General features: G+C 39.8%; 1 protein-coding gene across 1 annotated transcript; it reads right to left on the reverse strand.

Annotated features, from left to right (window-relative positions):
- Positions 1-730: 730 nt before the first annotated feature.
- Positions 731-21,077, reverse strand: USP14 (ubiquitin specific peptidase 14). The gene is made up of 16 exons (XM_040588578.1): positions 20,849-21,077; positions 18,189-18,334; positions 17,520-17,552; positions 15,559-15,663; positions 13,789-13,892; positions 11,627-11,685; positions 9,637-9,767; positions 9,259-9,339; positions 8,427-8,506; positions 6,794-6,908; positions 5,422-5,487; positions 5,012-5,104; positions 3,936-4,064; positions 2,830-2,890; positions 1,591-1,698; positions 731-1,463 (listed from the first exon to the last, which is right to left on the reverse strand). The coding sequence occupies exons 1-16, from the start codon at positions 20,862-20,864 to the stop codon at positions 1,312-1,314; spliced, it is 1,479 nt and encodes a 492-aa protein (XP_040444512.1). The 5' UTR covers positions 20,865-21,077; the 3' UTR covers positions 731-1,311.
- Between the last annotated feature and the right edge of the window lie 4 nt (positions 21,078-21,081).

Genomic DNA, 21,081 nt, shown 5'->3' on the forward strand with positions numbered 1-21,081 from the left:
AACAGGGGACAGAGCAAGCTTTTAAAAACAGAGGAGCCTGTACTATTTCTGTGGGGTACAGAGGAAGAGAGCTGGTACTGCACTGGGGCTTCCTTCAGGGGTGGAGCCTGCCTTTAAGCATCATGCAACTTTTTAAAAATACATCCTTAGGCCTTTGCCGTGCTCCCAGGGGAAGCTGTGCAGAAAGGCAGCAGCGCCGTACCTACCAACACAAGTTGTGAGGCAGAAAAAACTAGCCGGTAGGGTCACAGCTGAAGCCAGTGTCCCCAGCGGAGGGTAAAAGAGGAGTCCCTTCTCAGCAAGTGAGGCACAGTCAAACTCACCGTGTGGTCCCTGTTAATGGAGACACAACTGAAGGTGTTTCACATGAATATGGACTAGCTCTCCCAGAAGGGACTGGGCCACACTAAAAATCAGATCCCCCACACAGAAGGTTGAGTCCTGTTGATGGCTTAGTGCTTTTCTGGCTGTAACCAACACTGAAATACTTTTTTACTGCAGCCTCCCACTAGCATACAGCTGCTGTATTCCTGTGGGGAAGGAACAGAGGTTACTGTAAGTAAGTAATACCCAGTTTTGCAGCCACCGTACTAGTCCTGTCTACTGAGTAAAGAGTAACAGGACAGGAGGTAAGTCCCTACAGCTTAAAAAAAAAAATGGCTTTATTACATGACTGCTTCAAGACATTCATCAGTGGTGGCCCGAGAAGTGAAAACAAACACATACTAGCTACACTACCAAGACATGAACTTTTTTTAATGGAGACACATTGTTGATCACAATTTACTCTGAAGTCATGAGATGCCAGCAACAGAACAGACTGAATCAGCAGGTCAGGCTGGACAAATATTTGATCGTAGCCACAGCTGTTGGCTATGGGCAGCAGCACTGAGTTACACAACAAGGCAACAGTTTCTCTTCTACCTTCCTAACAAAACTGCCAGGTAAGGCAAAGGATGGACAGCTACTGAACTGTGGTATAAACCATGCAAGAGTAACAAATGTGAGAGTAGGTGTGTAATAAATACTTGATGACATTCGAGAGGAAAGGGGGGCAGGGGAGGAAAAGGCTCATTTAAAAAAATTATCTTCTGCAAGACATTAAAGCTATTTTAAGTGTCATCACCACAGCAGTGGGCAGTTCACTCCAGTAGTGACCAATTGGTATGTGGATCATTTTGAAACAGTATCCCTCTTCACATGAAAAGGTTTGAACAAATTATTTACCCATTTGCTAAAGCTCTGGGGTTAAAGAAGTGATCAGTAATCAACATTTATTTCACACCTAAGCAGAATGACTAAAACTGAAGACTACTGTTCAGCTTCGTCTTCAATTACTTCAATTCTGCGAGGCCCGTAGAGTAGAACATAAGCTATATGCCAGTCTCCACCCCCAGATAATCTCAAAATATCTTCAGGTGTAACAATGCTGACTTTGTCATCATCAAATTTAATCCATTCATCTGCAAGAAAAACAAGAGGATTATCTGTAATTTAGGTACATAAAATCTAAGCACTCTAACAGCCCCTTTTAAATGGAAGAAGCTGTGAAGGGTGGTTAACAGTGCTATCGTTTTGGGGTTTTTTTACCTTGTTTCCTTTTAACCCAAGACACATAATGCCCAGAGGAACTTGATCTGCCTTGATGTGTTAGCACTGCCTGCAGGTCGTAATAGCCGCAATTATTAGAACCAATATCTGAAGGAAGAGGGGGAAAAAGAAGTTACGCGAGTACTACATGAACAGTTTTAGTGTTTTTAACAGCACACAGGCCAAAGACACATTAGCTATACTGCAGCACCGTATACACAACTGCAGTTGTGTAAAACCCCATTTACAGCACAGCTGTAAATCACTGTAAACTAAAAGCAGCACCTGTCAGCCAGGACAGCCTCTCAGGAAACGGGGAATGCTGTGCATTCTCATGGCATTAATCTGTATCCTGATGTAACGCAAATACAGTGAGCTTAAAGTATTAAAATCATGATGTATGATCAAGTAAACCTTCTGGGCAGGTTTGGCCAATTACTTCCTTCAAACACCAGCTGCTGTCTGCACTCAGGGCGAGCCATGAAACTGCAAGAACTGATGTGCTGAGCACAGGCTGCACAGCGACACTGCTGAGAATACGCAAGTACAGCAGATTGGCTACTCCACAGTTAGTTCAATTACACCATTCACTTTTTCAATGGAAAAAACAGGCCAATTCCAAACGTACCAAGAAGGGCACTACAGCCCCCAACATGCCTTAACCGCATTTCTCAGCACTCCAGAATATTCAGTTTACACTGTGCCCTTGAGCTAGGCAACACGGCCCTGCCCCTCACGCAGCACATCACACACGAGCCTCCGGCAGCACCGCACAGTAACAGTTTGGGCAAACGAGATCTCCAAAGTAATTTCTGCACAATGCGCTCAACACAAGGGTGAATGCCTGGGGCGTTCGAGCTCCAAGCCCCCTAGATTCAGGCAACATCAGCACAGCAGTTTCAAAAGTCCAGTTCAAGTTTTTGTTTCAATTTCAGCTTTCTACCATCCACTGACAAAGCAGCATACAAAATAACTGCGCATTACATGCACGCATCTTTTGATGAGCATGTTTTTTATGATTCATCAACTTGTCAGGGGGGTGACAATTATGTCTTTGAGCATATCAACAGCATTTTGGTTTGCCTGATCTTTCCATTCTTTAAATTTGTCAGTTTCTGAAGGTTATTTTCAAAGGCATTAAAAATAACCAGGGTTCTCAAAATATTACTACCATCAGGTCCACTTAAACATAAGTAAAAGGAAAGTTACTTTAAAATAGATTTACTTCCCTGTACTCACCATCGGGAAAAGAAAATGGTTCATATTTAACTTCTTTCTGTGCGCCATCACTTTTACTAGACTAAAGAACAGAATATGCTGAATTAATGTGGAATGGTTTTGAAAAAAGCTTTAGCACAATCATATCAAATCCCAACATTCCATTCACTTAAACTTGTTTTTAAGCCTAAACTTTTTTTGTTTAACTTGAAACATGTTCATTACCGTATTTCTAGGTGGACATCTGAAAGCCTAATCTAAAATAAGACCACATTTTAAGGCAAACATATAACCATTTTGACACATATTGCCTAGACTGTTTAGCCACCGGATTTACAGGTTTGTTTACAAAAAACGATTCTGAAAATTGAAGACTTTATTCCCTGTTAGGGACTTGCTAGCAGCAAAAGTGGCAACAAGAAAATACTAGACTCAGACTCCAAGGGCTAATACATTCCGTTTTAAAATAGCACTCTTTCCTTGTTCCACACTGTTGCAAGCCTTATTCAAACATTTAAATGAAACTGCCAGCAGTTAAGCCATGAAAAGACTAGCAAACTTTAAAAAACAACATGGCTAAAATGCTAGTGTTATAGCTTGTTTACTTTTTGTCTTCATTAAAGAAAGGGAAGTCAGTTTTAGAATATGTAGACCAACTTCCTAGAGTACAGACTTTTAGCTCATTAGTACGTATATTCTGAATTTTATCAGTCAGACACATAGTAGTCCCTTGTACAACCCTTTTCAGTTGGTTAGCAGGAAACAGCTACCTAGACCCCACACTGCCAGCAAGCGGCAACGTTTGAAGAGAGTAATTTTGTGTAATTCACAGAAAACCTTTAGGCATACCACTGGCAAGCAGAAGCACTACATTTTAATATGTTTTGAAATCAAAATGTAAGCAACGTGTTTGTCTACAGCATTTAACATTTCTCATCAAGCAGTCATATTAAAGAAAATTATTGTATTTTCATGAAAATACACAAAAAGATCTAACGCTCAATATCAAGGAGTCTGAATGCTAAATAAGAAAAAAAATATTTAAAGATGTCAAGTTTTATCTAGTTCTTATTATTAGTACCCCAATTTCAGATGTATGACTTCTTTAATCAAAATGTCAGACTTACATTCTTTGGCTGTTGATTTACTTTTTTGTCTTCTATGTCTTTGAATTTTGACCGATAAGAAACCATTTTTTCCTGAAGGTCTGGTGTACACAGCTCATACACATCCAACATAAGAGGGAATTTAACATCCTAGGAAGTAAAAAGTATGAAGATTATTAGCATAATTTGGTACTCCACATTAAAGCATTCTCCCATGGGAAGACAACACTTAAGTCCAATTAAATGCAACTCTTCTCACATTTATGACAACCTGATCTACTGAAATGTTGCCAACAGTACTTACCTAATGGGCTACAATACTTTCACAGAAGAAAATCTGATTCAGTATAAACAAACCATCATAAATTACTATGTTCAATGTAAATATTTAGATTCTTTGTTAATAGCCGTCATACTTTTATACTACAGAAATACCTCTGCAGGCCTATGGAAAAAAAAAATGCATGTAGAATGACTGTACACTTGCAAAAATGTCAATTTTGTTATCCAAACAATCTTTTAAAATTGTTTACATGCACCTTCAATTTTTATTCCCTTGCTTCTCTTGTAAGGAACAGGTACCATCTATCCAGATGCTCCCTGGGCAGCCTGCGAGGTCTATCAGCCAAGGCCAACAGAAAGCAAAACTGGAACACGTGGCTGTTCACGGCTGGCTCTTGCCATTTGTTAATCAGGAAGCCAGACAATTAAAGTAACTAATACAGTTATACAGAAGGTCTGTTAGCATAAACATTTCTCACCAACTTTGTAACGCTGTCCAGTGACTAAAAGCATAGTCCTCTCCTTAAACATTCTCTGAACCACTGGTAAAGAGACAAAAAACCATCCTAACACTATGGGAGCAAACTCACTTCTGTCCCTTATCTTCTCCCCCAGGCTATTTTCATAATATAGTTTGCCACACATAGGGAACAAAGCTACATTGTACTTAAGCAAAGAAACTGCCCTGTTAATATTTGTAAATGCAATGTTAAGGCAATTTAGTAAATAACCCTCAAGTATTAGTGTCTACCTATTAAAAAAAAATCATTGAAAAGCATAAAGAGGAATTTAACCTCAATATGCAGAAAACTTACCTTAAGAACTTTGGCATTCACAGATTCTTTCTCTTTATAAAAAAATCTAACCATTTGAATAGTCAGGTATGCTGGCAGGCGACTAATTTTAGACTACAAGAAAAATCAGAAAAAACTATTACTTTAGATATTCACAGATCTTTTACACTTTAAACACTGCTCATCCTAAACTACAAGCTATTCTGGGAACATATTTGTACACAAACACATAGGAATATAACAAGACCTCCTATTCTGAAGCTCTCTATAGTAGTATAGTCAAAGAAGTAATTTTCAACTGGTCTTAAATTTCTTGTAGCAGATATTCAGATGCTTTAGAAACATAAATCACATGCTGTACAGCAATAAGTTTGTGGTTTGGGACAGAAAATTAGAAGAATCATAAAAAGAGCAACAAAAGTACCACTCACAGATTTGATATAGAGTGCATTTCTCTGCAGTGTTGGAGACTGTTTGGTGATTTCCTCTTGAAGACGCTGTTAAAAAAACATTAAAGGTAGTATCACATACATTCACGATAAAACACAACTTAAAGAAAAGCACCGCACAAATAAACAAACCGTAAACTAAATCTCATTCTGGCAATCTCTTCTGTTGCTATCAGTCATTACAACACACAATTTTGAAATTCCGAAAGACCGTGCCCATTCATTTGTTCAGCTCTAGGCTCATTCCTGAGCCCTGACAACACTTAAAAAGTTTCACTCTGCAGAAAATTTTATTCTACATGAGTAGAATCTGCAACTGGATGGGTTATGAATTGTATCTGAAATTGATTACAAATGTGTCATGTCATGCTTAGAACATTAATGAAAAAGTCAAGTTCCTTGTGACAAAAATATTTGCATGTTTCTCAACTCTGTCTAAAGCAGACAGAGCTGCATGTAAGGAGACAGGTGGCGATACTCTACTTCCAGGGACCCTTCCAAATTCAGGGAAAGACTGGCCTGGTTGTTACTGTTGTGACCGTCTTGCTACAGGCAACCCAGCGTAAGAACTCCAGACCTTTTCTGGCCTGAAAGTGGGGGGGGGTTCATAATCTGTTTAATTTGTGAGCATTAACTATTTTATCTTACTTTTCAGTCTAAATTCTGTCAAAAAGAAAAAGCAGATAACAAAGATTATCTGAGAACCATGCAACTTGGTCCAGTCCTGTACAAACCAGATCACTTCTTCCATCCCTGCTCTTGTGCAAATACTGTGCAAAAGCAGTTACTACAAAGGCTGTGTAGTAGCTCCTCTCCTTGCTCCTTCAGATTCTCAAAAAAATCCCTGAAAACTTAGAAGCATATACATAAAAAGCACAGACTATTTTAAGAATTTCTACTTAAATGAACAGTTTAAAGATGATGTTGTGTCATGGAAAACATAATCCCCTCCAAAATCTGCAAAATTAAGTTTAATTGTTCCATCATCCGAACAACCGAAACGCCACCCTATTTTAAAATTGACTTTTGGACTTTTTGGAAACTATTTACAGCATGCTTGAATTGTGATACTGTTCAGTCTGAAGTGAAAGCCAGCTGAACAAACAAGCAGCAAATTGGCTTGCACTTGCTTACCTGCATGGGGAAGACCATGTCAAGGGTCAAGAAAGTGCCCTGTTGAAGTCTGCTTTACATTAACAGGCAATTAATTCCCCCTGCTACCTCCCCATTGAACATCAAAACCAAAAAATCTTGCAACTTTGTAAAGCTGGGCCAGCAGATGTCAATTCCAAGTCATAGATTAAAAACACAGGTCATGCAGAATTTCAATTAAATAAAAGTTATAATGGCTTACCAATTTCAGTCCTGTAAACAGGTATTTCACTTCTTGATTGATAAAGCAGCTAAGCTGAAGCAGATTCTCCTTTCCTTTAGTTACTTCCTCTTCTTCAGCTTCTGTACATTTCATGCTTCACAAAATTAAGGAAAACCATCATGCACCAAGAGCTGAACTACAGCTCTAGTGAAAACTACATGCTGAACAGCACTGTACTTCAAGATACTCTTGTGCTTGTACATCAATAATACTTTTACTCCTTGTAGTATAAAAACCAGAAGACTTGAAAAAGTCCTTCCTTCTAATCAATCTGTTCCTTTGTGTCTAATGACAAGTAGCAGCAGAGGCAGACAGCATACCAAAAAAAGTAAAGTTTTTAATCACCATTTCAGCTTGCGAGGCCTGCTTTATTCTTTCTTCTCCCCATTAACCACCCAGCCCCCAGGACACAGATCATACCGTCTGCCAACAGCAAGTTATTAAGCCCTCCTGCAACATTATGCTCCGTTGCTGTTTACAATAAAGTTTTTCTATTCCTGCTGCTGGCCAGATTTCCCATTTCTTTCAACATGCACAGCCTCCTTTCCAAGCCTTGTATGTCCTCTCCACTGAAATGAAGTCCATTTATTCATTATTTTCTACACATTCTTCTAATCATTCTGTCCAACCTCTTCTTTTTCATACTTCTTCCCCAATCCTTTTCTCTCACCCACTTCCTTCTAGATATTTTTCCGTGCTCTGAATGCATTTATTCTACAAAAGCTGCCATAATGCATTTGAAGCCTCTGAAGGCTTGCAACACAACTGTTCTACCAAGTCTCCTCCTCCTGCCATTGGCCTATGCATCATTCCTCTTGGCTATGCATTCTGCTCCTCCCAACTACTTCAGGGACAACAAACACCATACTACGAGGAGAGAGATGCACGATTCTTACCTTAAAAAAAGCCTTTATGCTTTATTACTACCAAGCTATGAGATAAAGTACCTTATCTAAGGGAATGTTTCCTTGTTTATGACAAGCAAAACACACAGTATAATTCTTTCTGAAAGTGGTGGTTAGTTACATGATGGCCAGGATTTTGCAGTGGGGAAGTGGGAAAAGAGTAATACTTGGCATGTGTGCCCCATGTGGTCATAGGCTTTTTGTTCTTGCTATATAAAAAGCTACTAGAAAGTTGTCAGCTACATTAGTATCTTACTCATCTAACAGCATGCATCTATTTTATTTCCTAAGAAATCAATCAAGCCATCTTTTGTGCATGTTTAGTATGCCAAGTGTATCAGCAACATTCTCTTACAAGCCAAACAAAGGCTATTTAGGACAATAATTACTTTTATTTGAATAAACCATGTCACCACCCTTGAAGTGGACAACTGGTAATCTCTGGGGAGAAAATCTGGTATTTAAATTCAGGGGGGGGGGTCTGTAAATTTCCACTACCAATTCTTCCTCCCCACATCATCCTCTCTCTCAAAGTATATCCAATCCTAACTTTGTGTGTACTCCTGCAACACATCATTCCCTCTCCTCCCCACCACACCTTTATTTTGCATACTGTTCTCAACAATGCTTTTCATCCTCCCTGCACTCAACTGCTGAAGTGTGAAATTATCATCATTCTTTATGTCTTGCCTTAGTCTTTAGGATACGCTGTTTCAAATTCAATGCTGAAGAATTGGTCAATTAAACTCTTCTTTTTAGAAGATGCTGCTGTAGCTCCAGAGTCTGTCTGTAAAACAAATTTACGATGTAACTTTAAGTAGCATGTACAGAGAGTCTTCTTTACAGACAAAATAACCCTATTTATTTAAATTCTTTAAAGCCTATTCCTTCACCCTTCTATAGGTGCATCTTCTCCTACTTAGTCAACTGACGTCACATAAAAATTTCAAAACAAATGCATTTATAGTACTGTTAAAGACACTTCTATATTAACAAGCAAGATTTCAATCAAAGTCACACCTGCCTGCCCCTCAACTTAAATCTGTCTGGAGTAGTGTTATCAGATTTTTGCCACTGTCAAGACTCTCCAAAAAAAGAGTTTTCAAAGAAGAAAGTTGGTCTGGTAAAGTCTTGGGAACTAACTTCAGTTTCTTACCAGGTTGACTAGGCTAGCTGTCTGTTTGAAATAGCATTTGTGTAAGTCAAGAATGCTGTAGCACACTTTTTTCAGAAAAGAAGTTGTTATGTGCTAAATTCACTGGTTATTAGGGCCAGCTACAGCATACTCACAATCACGACCACCCTGGTCCAATACATACCTTACAAAGCACAAAGGGGAAGTATTCCTATAGTACACTCCATAGCATAGCTGACATGATATAGGTAGCATTATGCTGATCAGACACATCAGGAAACAATTTCATTTACTGGACTATAGATACATGTCAAAGAACTCAGAAAGCAGATAATCCTTAGCAAAAAACAGTGAATCACAAGTACAATATTGTAAGTCCAACTCTGGTTGAAGACTACAATTACCTCCATCACTGTATCACTTTCTATGCCTTCCAGCTTCTGCTGCAGGACCCTCATCATCTGCACCCAGCACTCATTGGCATCCTAGGAAGGGAACAGAACATTAAATCTAACTGGTAGTGTTATGACTTTATAATATAAACCCCACCCATCTTTACACTACAAAACCAAATGTAAGGATTCCTTCACTAAGAAATTCTCCTATTCCGCCATACATTTTCAGAGCTGGTATTACATTCAACTTTTCTACACGACACAAAAACAAACACTTTACTGGGATAAATTATTTTCACAGGAGAAGGAAAGTCTTAAAATATTCTTGTTCTCAATTTCCAACATACTACAGAATTTTCAAACAGTAAGCTAATAATCGGTCTTTACCTGTTGAAGATACTGGCCTTGGTCACCTTTCTCTGCAAACTGTGGGAAGGCCATATGTAAAAACTGCAGGAGAATGATAGGTGGGATACTGGAGGAAGTTTTATCCATGGAATCAAACAAGTCTCTAAGAGCTTGAAGAAAAAGTGAATGCTTTCAGAAGTGAAAAAACAATTCAAACCTGGTAGGAAGTTTAAAAAGAATACTAAAACAGCAGCAACATTTAAAGACTGATCATTTAACAACGTCCAATTTAATCTTTCTGATTTTCCAGGTGGCATAACAGGTGCACCTAAGATCTCATTTGTGAGCATGACTTTACATGTGTAAAGATGACAGTCCTGAGAGTTTGGTACAGTGCCTTGTCTTTCCTGGCTGCTAACCAAAAAAAAAAAAAAATTTTTTTTGAGCAGTTTAGCAACAGTGTTTTCACAGAGGACTACACCTAGCAAAACCACAATGTATTCACTATCTATTCTCTATAGCAGCTTAAGTTTCACCAAATACAGGCAAAAAAACTTTCATTTTTCCCCAACTAAGATATCTAGAAAATACTCTTGCTTAATTTCAAACCCAAGAAAACAAGTATGTGTATGCATATGTGTAGACAGTTCATAACTACGTGAAATTCAATGAATGCTACTGACTGCATGACAATACACATGGCTTTCTTTTTTGTTCCAGACACACTATGTATGTCTTATCTACCCAGGCTACAGCATTTTAAATCCACAAATCACTTCAGACACCTGTTAATCCTCATGACAACCCTGTGAGGTAGGCAAGAGTCTGCATGGCCACTAATTTACAAGCAGAGAGACTACTGAATGATACTCTTGAGTAAGTGAATATAGGCAAGATTACAAGGAACCAAGGTCAATTGCTTCCTCTCTTAAAGAAATATCTTCACTGACTTTGATAAGAGGGACAACTGATATGACACAGCAATTTAAAAAAAAATGCCGTAAGTGTCATGCAGGAGTTCTTGACCGGCTCAGCACCAAAGAATTAACCATGAATTACTCAAACTACTAAGATTCCTAAAAAGCGGAGCTGTCACCTTACAAAGAAAATAAGGGTCACAAAGTAAGGGCAGTGGAAAGGGGAGGGGCAGGCATGGTTGTATAGAGTAACCACAGAACTTACCACCCCAAAACTCGATCAGCAGGCATACCCACAAACTGGACCTTTCCTTCCTTATATTGTTTTGTTTTTCCTTAAATGGACTGGTAGAAATCCCAGTGTCCTGGCCCAGCATCTTAGTGGGGCAATGAAATAGAGTAAAAAAAGAAAAAGTGGACAAGTAGTACCCTTGTTCAAGTGTAAGGGGTCTAACTAGAATTCTAGTTAGAACTTGGGAGATACAGGGCCATCGTGAGCTCCCACATTGTGAGCACCCAGATCACCACAACAAAGAGTAACTTTCCTTTTGAAGATACTACTTTCTATTTCAGTTACGAAATCTGGATCTTTAGGGTAAAGGCTAAGACCACTGATAAAGCATCAGCTACCACCTTAACAATAATGCTCAGCCAATAAATCATATTAAAAAATAGCAATGAAATACATATTCTAGGAGCATGGCATTAGCCTACCATTAGGTGAAACAGAACTGTACACTAAAATATTTCTATACAAACTGATCAAATCATCAGATGGATGGAGTCTGCTTTAGGAAGTTCCAATTATTTTATGCCTCCCTGTTAAAACAGTTAAGAGATATGAATGATTTCTATCTAAGCCTCAGTCGCACTTGCATATATTCTTTCCTAGCCTGCAGCTACATAGTACGTAGAGATGTATGCTTTGCAGCCACAGTCAGAATAACCTTTAGAGATATTAACGACAGAGCAAATGAATCCTCCAGTGCTAGCAGATCTGAAATTCCTAAGGCATACACGCTAAAGAAAAATACGCAGAGCTCTAACCGCAATTTTCATCTGCAGTTAGCAGGAAATCACACGCTAGCCTGTGCTCTACTCTAAGCACCAACCTGCAGTAATGTATTGAGCAGAGGCCATTTCTCCTGAAGCTCTTAAGGCACCACCATACCTAAAAGAAAAATAAACTGTATGCAATTAAACACAATCAAGAGCAGCAGTCAGGTTTTTAAATCATAAAGCAGGCAGCAGCTAGATGTATTTCAATGTATCAGAAGAAATCAAATCACCAGAACAGAAGTAACTGAAGATAAGATTTACTCACTCACCTGAAAGTCTCAGCTATTTCGTAAGCACTGCATGGAAGCAAAGGAAAACTGGCATCCTTGAGACAGTAAATAAATGCAGACTGAGAATTTCGGATACATCACTGCTGCTTCCCTAATCCATTTGCCTCAAAGACTCAACGTATTTTGAAAGAAACCGAGAAAAAGTCTGAATAGAAGCTACCCCATTTCCGAAACGTTTGCCACAACTTCTTCAGATAAGTGGAATAAAACACTTTCAGGGATAGACGGCAGACAAAATGCACAGAGATGGAGGGCAGGCTCGCTTCCTCCCTTCACAGCACAAGCAGAACAGTAAGAGGTGAGACATTTTTCCTGGGAAGGTATTTCCTACACTAAAAAAAGAATGGGAGTCCACCCATACTACTAAAACTTACCGCTCTTCTTTGAGTGATTTCTTAATTTACCAGCTGCATGAGGAACAGATGGCCTCCTGAAAGCAAAGAAGCCTTCAAGCAAAAGAAGGGTCTCATGCATTCTTTAATCTCAGACTGAATTTTAAAAATTCTGTCCATTGCTAGATGATGAGCAGGAAACTTTCCCCCCTGGCATCCTACAAAACATGGAGTACCCTTGCAGAGATCAATGGAGCAGCTGGTGAGAAATTAAGCTCTAATAGTAAGCTTTCCCATGTGAGTCCTTTCACCTCTCTCCCACTGCCATATACCCTTCAATGCTGTCGTCAAGCAGGGAAGACCAAATTAAGTCTCCAGGGGAAAACAGGGTAGCTGCCTGTGAATCTGACTTCCCACAGAGAGCAAGGCCACATCTTGTAATGCAGTCCGCCGGTTTTATAGGGTACGTTTTGACATTTGCTATATTACATTTGTCAATTACTCTGATTCAGTGCAGTAACTCAAGAGTCCTTTACATGGAAATAAACAGACTCTTCCAAAATGACAACACTGAAAAACAAGAAAAAGCTTTAGAACAGAGTTTCTGTACTTTAAATAGTTCTCAGTGCTAATCATTAAGGTTCACCTACTCACAGAATGAAGAAAAATTTGTAAGTACTTAAATAACCAGCATTTACAGTAATCCAGTTGGGTACCAAGGTATCAAGAAAGCAGTATATTTTAAAGGAATTAAGGTAATCCTAAAATGGCAATGCTCTACCTAATCCTGGTTTTCTCATTCTAATTCATATGCAGGACACACTGCCATGTATTCTTTTTTCCTCCGACCTTCATAATTTTTAAGTTTCTTGTAGATTCCTCACCAAAAAAATAGGCCATTTACACATTTCCGTCCAGAACAACAAACAAAACAAACAAAAACCCCAGAAGTTATTCTACAATCAGAATGAATGAAACAAATTACATAAGGGCATGTCTTCTGTTCCCTACACACCCACATGACAGTAACTCCAGCTTACTCCAGTTTGCCGACACAGTAACACCCATGGTCCTGTCTCAGAGCTTCCTGCTGTACCTCCAAGTACCAAATGTCAGTAATGTCTAAATTTCATAGCTGAAAACACACTGTGCAATAAAGCCATTGAAAAAAATATTCCTCCAAGGAACAGGACTCCCATATGATTCTTTAATACAGAACAAGACCATACAAACTAACACCAGAAAATAGGGTTGGGAGTTCAGTAGCTTGTTCAAGCGTTTTAAAGAAATCTTGAGAGGAGCTATTTTTTTAGCTGGCAAAACACATTCTCTCCACCAAAAGCCAGTTCCAACATACATAGTTGTCTACATAGTAGATTCCAAAATACATAGTCTGAAGTTCTTTTAAAAGTACAGACTAACACAGCCACTGGATAAGCTTTAATCGATCATTATATTAACCTTGAACAGATTCAAATAATAACAAATTGTTACGATCATCCATAACAGTATTAAGATGACCACTGCACAAAATATCTACTTCATAAGCTAAAGAAAACATTTCAGTCGTGGTATTTTTATACTGAATCCTACCTTTTAAGGGCCTCTTTCACTTCTGGCACTGAGCGGATACACTGAACCGTAGCATTCATGTAGCAAGTGTTGCCAAGGTTTGTCAATCCACATGGTAACTCCATCTACCAAAAAATTTACAAGGGTGCTTGAAGGTCTGAGAGAGATGTGCAACCATTTTTGTATAAATGCTGTAATTTGACATCAACTTCTAAAAAAAGGCATGATCAGAGATGTGTATAAACTGGAATATTCCATCAAACTTTACAAAGTTTTCCAGATCCATTCTCTGATTATATTAATCATTTCACCATTCGGTGCTATTAAGAGGACATTCAGGAATGCTTGTTTACTTTAATGAAAATATTCAAGCAGGCAGTCATTCAGAAAACTCAATTATAATCTCATTCAAGTTTTGACCTTAAAATTCTATTTCCATGAAATTTCCACATGAATACATTTGTACAAAACACTGATGTTTTAATTAAAATCAGTTTTTAGTAAAACCCGGAATGTTATGAAGCTCATAGTTAGAAACAAAAGCATTATTTAAACTCCTTTCCAGAAGCCTGCAACAGATCATTAAGTTGATCCTTCCCGACAACTTGTGCATTTCTAAAATTCTGACAAATGTGAAGGCCAGCTAATAATTAAACTAATCAGTTTCACAAACAACTATAAATCACAATAGAATAGCGCTTTTTTTTCCCCCCCAATCCTGCATATTTAAGTAGTTGTCCAGGAAAAGCACATCGTTTAATGAAACTGAAGTAGTACTGCATACCAATACTACTTGATTATTTTAGAAAGAGATAATTAATTTATCTGTGTATTCCATTTTTAATGAATGCATGCAGTAAGGACAATTGAATTTTGATCTATAATAAAATCAGAGAAATGCAATGTGACCAACTTTTTCAAAATGTTATCTGACACCAAATCATCTCCTTGTTTGCCTCTCAGTTATCTCCAAGTCTGTGTATAGGGTTAGCCTCAAAAATACGTAAATATCCTTCACCTGCTGATGCTGTGGAAAGCATTAAATACTCAAGCACAAAACCAGTCCTAAACTACAGATCTGTTTTCACACAGACATGGATAAAACTATTCTCATTCTGCTTGTGCAGCTGACAACAGTCATGCAACTGTTTTAAGTATGACGAAGAGCTCCTAGCTCAAATGACTGATGAGAAAATTATGTCTTTCAAATAGTAAAAAAGGAAATAAACAGAAAGTTAATGAAAGAAATAGACTAATTATTCTCTTCCAGACTTTACTCATATAAAGGAAAACATATAATCTATTCCACTAATGTCAAACTTATTTCCGTTTTTCAGAAAGAAAGTTTACCTAATACTACCAACAAGGACAATCAAAACCCCAAATACACCCCACCCCAAACAAACCCTAGTTTCCCTTCATAGATATGAAGGAGGCAGGAAACAATTTTGCATATCTAAAATGCCCTTATTCAGGCAAAGTTCAGGACACTAATACAGCAAAGGTAATACAACTTTGTCTTTAAAAACATCAGCAATGTTATTTTTAGAAAATTTGCTAAGCTGCTTGCTCGAAAACAGCACTAGTTACACAGCATTGAAATTGAATTCCAAACTACTCATCACTGCTACCAGTTGGATCATCAACGTAAATTTGCGTTTCTTTGAGAAGCTATAAACATTGAGAAGCTAAACAGACATTAATGAGTTTCAAAATGCACTTTTAAGCAACTCCAAATATTTTAAAACTTGCCATTATTTTACAAGAAACCAAAGTTAGAAATATGCTTACAGCTGAAGCCAACTGCTCCTCTGTCATGTCTTCTACAAAGACGGGCCGAGCAATTGGCTCTTCCGGAAGTGCATCTGCAGAACCCATCATTAACAAGGTCATCCCCTTGAAACACAGTGAAAATAGCAATAAATATTTAAGGGCAATTATTTCCACTTAAAAAAAGAAAATCATAAAGCTCTTGACATATTTCAGCTACTTCCCCCAAAATAAACATAAGCTTTATCTTAGTTTACAGAACCGACACTGCACTGTTGTTTCTTAAGGGTATACTTTAACTTTCTCATTATCTAGAAAGTATTTATTGAGACCAACTATCCATGCTAGATGTTTCCACTGAGCCCGGTGAGCTTGCCAGCAGCTGAGAACACAAGACTCCAATCGGGACTAAATTTAACATTCACGGAATACCCCAAAGTGAAGTGTTCAGAAAAGCTCCCTTCCTGATGGATCACCAGGGATCAAACATCTTCAACACTTCAGTGCAAATATTCCTCTTTCCCTTAAGTCTTAGAAAATACCTTGGAATCAAAGATAACCAAACAGCTATATTCAAATTTGGAAAAAGCTGCAGTGTTTGAGCTTCTCAGTCAACAGAATCTCAAGTTCTCAAATTCAGAATTCTCTGAACAACAAAAACATCCCTCATCTTTAGCCTAGAATCTGGGGAAACACTTCAGACAGCTGTGGATAATAATAAGGACCACAGCTCCGAGTTCGGAATTGCTTTTTTCACTTGAAAAACAAGCAGGAAAGGCAAGTGCCATCCTTTGGTCTGGCAAGTTCTGAGGACATTAAACTAACTGAAAAGGGAGTAATAACCATAATGACCCTGTCAGTTTAGCATGAAGACTAACATTCAAGGGGAGAAAAAAAGCCATCAAGTTACCCTGCTTGCTGTACTAGCATAAGGAAAAGGAGGTTTTGAGCGCATCTACACAATAAGGTCTGTCAAAGGGGAGAAAACGGCTATCTGGGGCCTTGAAAAATACAGTGCTAAGGAAAAGGATGGACAACAGAATGGAAAGAAACTGTTTTGACACTGTAAATAAATCCCTAGAACTAGTACGTAACACCATTAAAATTAATAGAGGCAGTTATTAGCATAACAGTATGCAAAAAAACGCAAGAGTATTATGCACCGGGGTTTTGCTGAATGACTTTGCAACAATAGCTGCAGCTACAGGCTGCTAATAGATGCTTGCAAACTAATTACAAGGGTAAGAGTAATGCTACCTAATTCAATGTGCTCAGTGAAGAACTGGAGTAAAACCCGTACGAAACAGATATTATGAGAAACCTACAAAAACGTGAATGTCCAAAAAACCCTGAAAATTTCTGTGATTCCCTGTTACAATATTATATAGCTAAGAAACACAAGTACATTCCCTTTTTGTTTTCTTCCTGAACTAGTCAAAGGTATGAACCACCATTACTAATGGCTTTGTTTTTAAACAGCAGCTGTTTAGTACAGGAGAAAAAATTTCAGCAGGTTGATAAAAAAGGAAATAGGGAGAGCTGTAACCTCAGCATGTGAAATGCAACGATTTTCTGTGCTGGGGATGGACAAGCACACTGGACCACTGACAGTGCCCAGATTTGCAAGTTCTCTCTAAATAACATCACTTATTCTCATGGTCACAGACAAAATAGGACTCCTGGTCTGACCCAGAACTTATTTTCTTGTAAGAAAGAAAAAAAAAAAAAAACATGCTCCCAAGTACCTCAGGAAGATGGTGTGATTTCCCTCCTGATGCCAAAAAAAAGGTTTTTTACAAATCAATAGTGATAACTTCATAAAAATGCTTAGGTATCAGAACTGTAAAAATATTTTTCTTCAAGCTCTGATTTTCAAGAAAAAGCTACCCATTCAAACAGGAACAGCAAGAACTTTAAATCTTTCTTGAAATGCCAAAATAAAAATCAAACTAGTTAAAATTTGGTTATTCCTCAGAACTTACGTTCTTTATTTTTAGGTTCCCCCAGTCATCATCCTGTATTTGAAATTAAATAAAAGACAAGTTAATTATCCTGCAGCAAAAGACAAGCAAGTATTCTCATCAATATTAATCACATATTTCTAAATATACCATTGTGTTTCATCCCAGATTCCACAATATTAACTACTTGCACATCAAATCTCATCTGATTAAAATAAAAAGCAGCCAAGCTGTTTTTTTCAGTAAAGTTCTTCAGCTGTTGTTCAACACTTCTTAGACGTAAACAGCTTTTTGCAGAAAAGTTGCCTGTATCACATTAACCTAATAATGGCAAAGAAGTGTCAGAGAAACTTCTTAAACAAGCTAAAAAGCAAGAAGTTGCATTCAGACTCTGAACATTAAACGAAAAAAACCGCCAAGCAGAGCAGCATTTGGTGTAAGCAGTATTTTAGAAGTATGAAGAAGTATTTTAAAACAGCAGTGTACCCCCCAACCATTTAGCAACAAACTTTTGCTGGTATTTTCTAGTAGTCGGCAATGAATCGTACAGAATCATTTCTGAAAAGAGTAGTCAGTTTAATACATACAATGAAAGATCTTCTGGAGAAACACTTCTAAATATGGTCATTGCTCATTACGTTATAATGTAATAAGGTTAGAAATAATATAAAAAACCCCACGGATTTCTACCTTCAGAGTTCCTCCTTTAACCATAACCTTCTGTCTAGCTGGCTGAACTCCAGTCAGTGCGAACAACTGGGCTTTGAAGACCATTGGAGGTTCATCAGTATTAAGCTCCACACCATCAAATTTCTCTTTTCCCCATTTCACATTAACTGCAAACAAAATGTTTTGAAACTAGATTATTTCCTAATACACAAGAATGTAATTACCAAGTTTAACCCAGTATTTTGAATTCCAGAATTTATATGTTGTTTTCAACTCTGAAACTTGCCAATCATCAAGCTAAGGAGCACCTTTACTATATCAGAACATATCACTTCCAAAAAGTCTAAAAATGTCCTACAAAACCATTGTAAACAACGTGTATACTGAGAAACTTTGCAAGCAACAGATGTACGTAACAGCATCAGAAATCCTTTAGGCAAGTCTTCACAAAAGCAGTAAGAAAGAAACTCTCACAATCTCTTGGCACTGTTCATTGTAAACAAAACTTTCTGAAGGAAGTTCTGATAGGCAATTCCAGTTCAGTTTTCCATAGCATTTCCGTTCTCCTTCAATGGAAAACAATACCACGTCCTTCAAAAGCAAAGCTACTGTCTGACAGCCATAGATCTGGCTACCAGTGTCGTTCACGCAGAGCTCCATGAGGAGGTAAGCATGCATCAAGACACATCCCATAAAACAGCACACCTCCTGCTTCCTTTCAGTGGAAGGTTTACCTCACAGTGCCATTTGCAATGCCACCACCGCTACCCTCCTCAGTTTTGACAGTGTTCACACGCACAACGTACCTGCGTGCAAATACAGACAGCAGCCTAGCACAGGTTGCAGCTCCAGAAGCCCTGACCCCAGTAAAGGTGCAGGACTGGAATTAGAAGCGAAGAGAACACTTGGTTCATGCAAAGTGTTAACTCTTGACGCTGGAAACGGGATCTTCAGCAGAAACAGTAACCAGAATGACACAAAGGGACATTAACCTCACTGTGGTAAAGCCAGTACTAACCAAGAGCAGATAAAAATGCCTGGAATAAACAAACGTTGCATTTCTAAAGAATGGTTACACGTCTTCAGTCACTTCCAATCACTATCATAGGTACTCAAGGCTACTTTAGCAAGCTGCAGTTTTGCTGAAAATCTGCAAAACAGAGCACGTGATAACATCCCCTGTGCACAGTAAGTGGCTGAAACACTATACTTTAAGAAAGTCATATCCTTCCTTCTACCTGTGCTTTGGTTTTACATAAATATATTATGGGAATTCCTGGGTTTTTTTCAAAATAAAACTCTTCGAGGTCATGATTAAAAAAAAAATGTCCAAGAAGGTTCAGATCTCAGATGTATGCAGTGCTTGTGATGGGTAATAAGGAAGAACAACCAAAACTTGGTTTACATCAACATGCAAAGGGACTCAAATGACTGGCTTTTCAGTATTTCTAGCAGAAATTACCTTCTGATTTGCCCAACCTTCTGATTTTTTTTTAAAAAATACATTTATTATTTTGACCTACCAAGCACAGATCTTTTCCTACTTTCTGGGAAGACAACCCACTCAGTCACTGAGCAAGTCAGCCGCAGTCTTTTAAGCTTTGCATTTTTGAACCATCATGCATGCACCACTAAGTATCTCGAAGAGTTAGCAATTTTTAATCTGTAGCGTCACTGCTTTTGACAACTCAGCACTCAAGAGGAAAGTGAAAGCATGAGTGTTTCAGAGACTGCAACCACATTTTCACCAGGAGTTTCCAAAATAGAGGAGAAAACTGTTAATTTGAAAACAATAGAAACCAAGAAAAATGAAGGACGTTTACCCCACTGAGCAGAAAACACAGCTTATGAATTGTAACAGGACAAGTCCTGTTACACTGCCACCAGGATCCCAGCTTGCCAACCACGATTAAAACAGCAGAGGAACAGGGACACAACCGTGTACCGGGGCTTTCTACAATCTGTTCCTCACATCCTAAAAAGCCCCAAGAGGCCAGACCTGTGAATCGTAAACAAGCACTAAATGGTCTAGAAGTGTCACTGCAGGCTTTGCTCTTTAGCAGCCGTCGCTAAAAACTTTCCTCCCCAGCACAGAGAGCGAGTGGGATGTGATGCAATTTATGAAAATTTTCATATCGCTGGTTTTAGCTGGGAAAAAAACGGACTGGGAAGAGGGGAGGCAGATGGCCCTAAACAAATTCGGAGGCAGGGACGCAGAATTGCCGCGCACTTGGCGCGCGCTGCCGGTACAAATCCCAAAATAAAGCGGGACGGGCGACACCGCGGCAGGCCCGCGCGCGATCCGCCGCGCCCCCCGCCGCAGGGCCCCGCCGGAAGGGCCCCTGCCCGCCAGCGGGGCTCGCCCACCGCCCCCGCCGCGCTCCGCGGCAGGCCGGGCCCGGCCCCCTGCCCCAGCGGCCCCCGGCGCCGTCCGCGGCCGGGCGGGCCAGACGCGTGCCGTGCGGATCGGCGGGGCCGCCGGAGGAGCCTTCCGCCCGCCCGCCCGCCGCCCCGCGGGAGGCACCGCCCGCCGCCGCCGCCAATGGCGGGAAGGGCCCGGCGGGGGGCGGCGGGGCCGCTGGGAGGGCCCGTCGCTGAGGCGACGGCAGCCGCCGCCGCGGGCGCTGGCCCCCCGCCCCCCGCCGCGGGCCAGGCCGGCGCGGGCGCCAGGGCCGGCTCACCTGAGAAGAGCGGCATGGCGGAAGGGACGGGCGGCGCGCCGTGTCCCGGGCGGGCGCGGTGGCGGCGGGGAAGCGTATGGGCGGCGGGGAGCGGCGCTGGCGGGGAGGGAGCGGGCGGACGATGGCGGCGGTTCCGGCGCGTCCCTCCCTCCCTCGGGGTCTCATTCAAACCGGCCCCTCAGGATGACGCTGCAAGCGGGCCCCGCTCTCCGGAAGCGGGGCGGCCTGCGCGC

This window comes from Falco naumanni, chromosome 3 (genome assembly GCF_017639655.2).
Source record: "Falco naumanni isolate bFalNau1 chromosome 3, bFalNau1.pat, whole genome shotgun sequence".
Lineage (NCBI taxonomy): Eukaryota > Metazoa > Chordata > Aves > Falconiformes > Falconidae > Falco > Falco naumanni.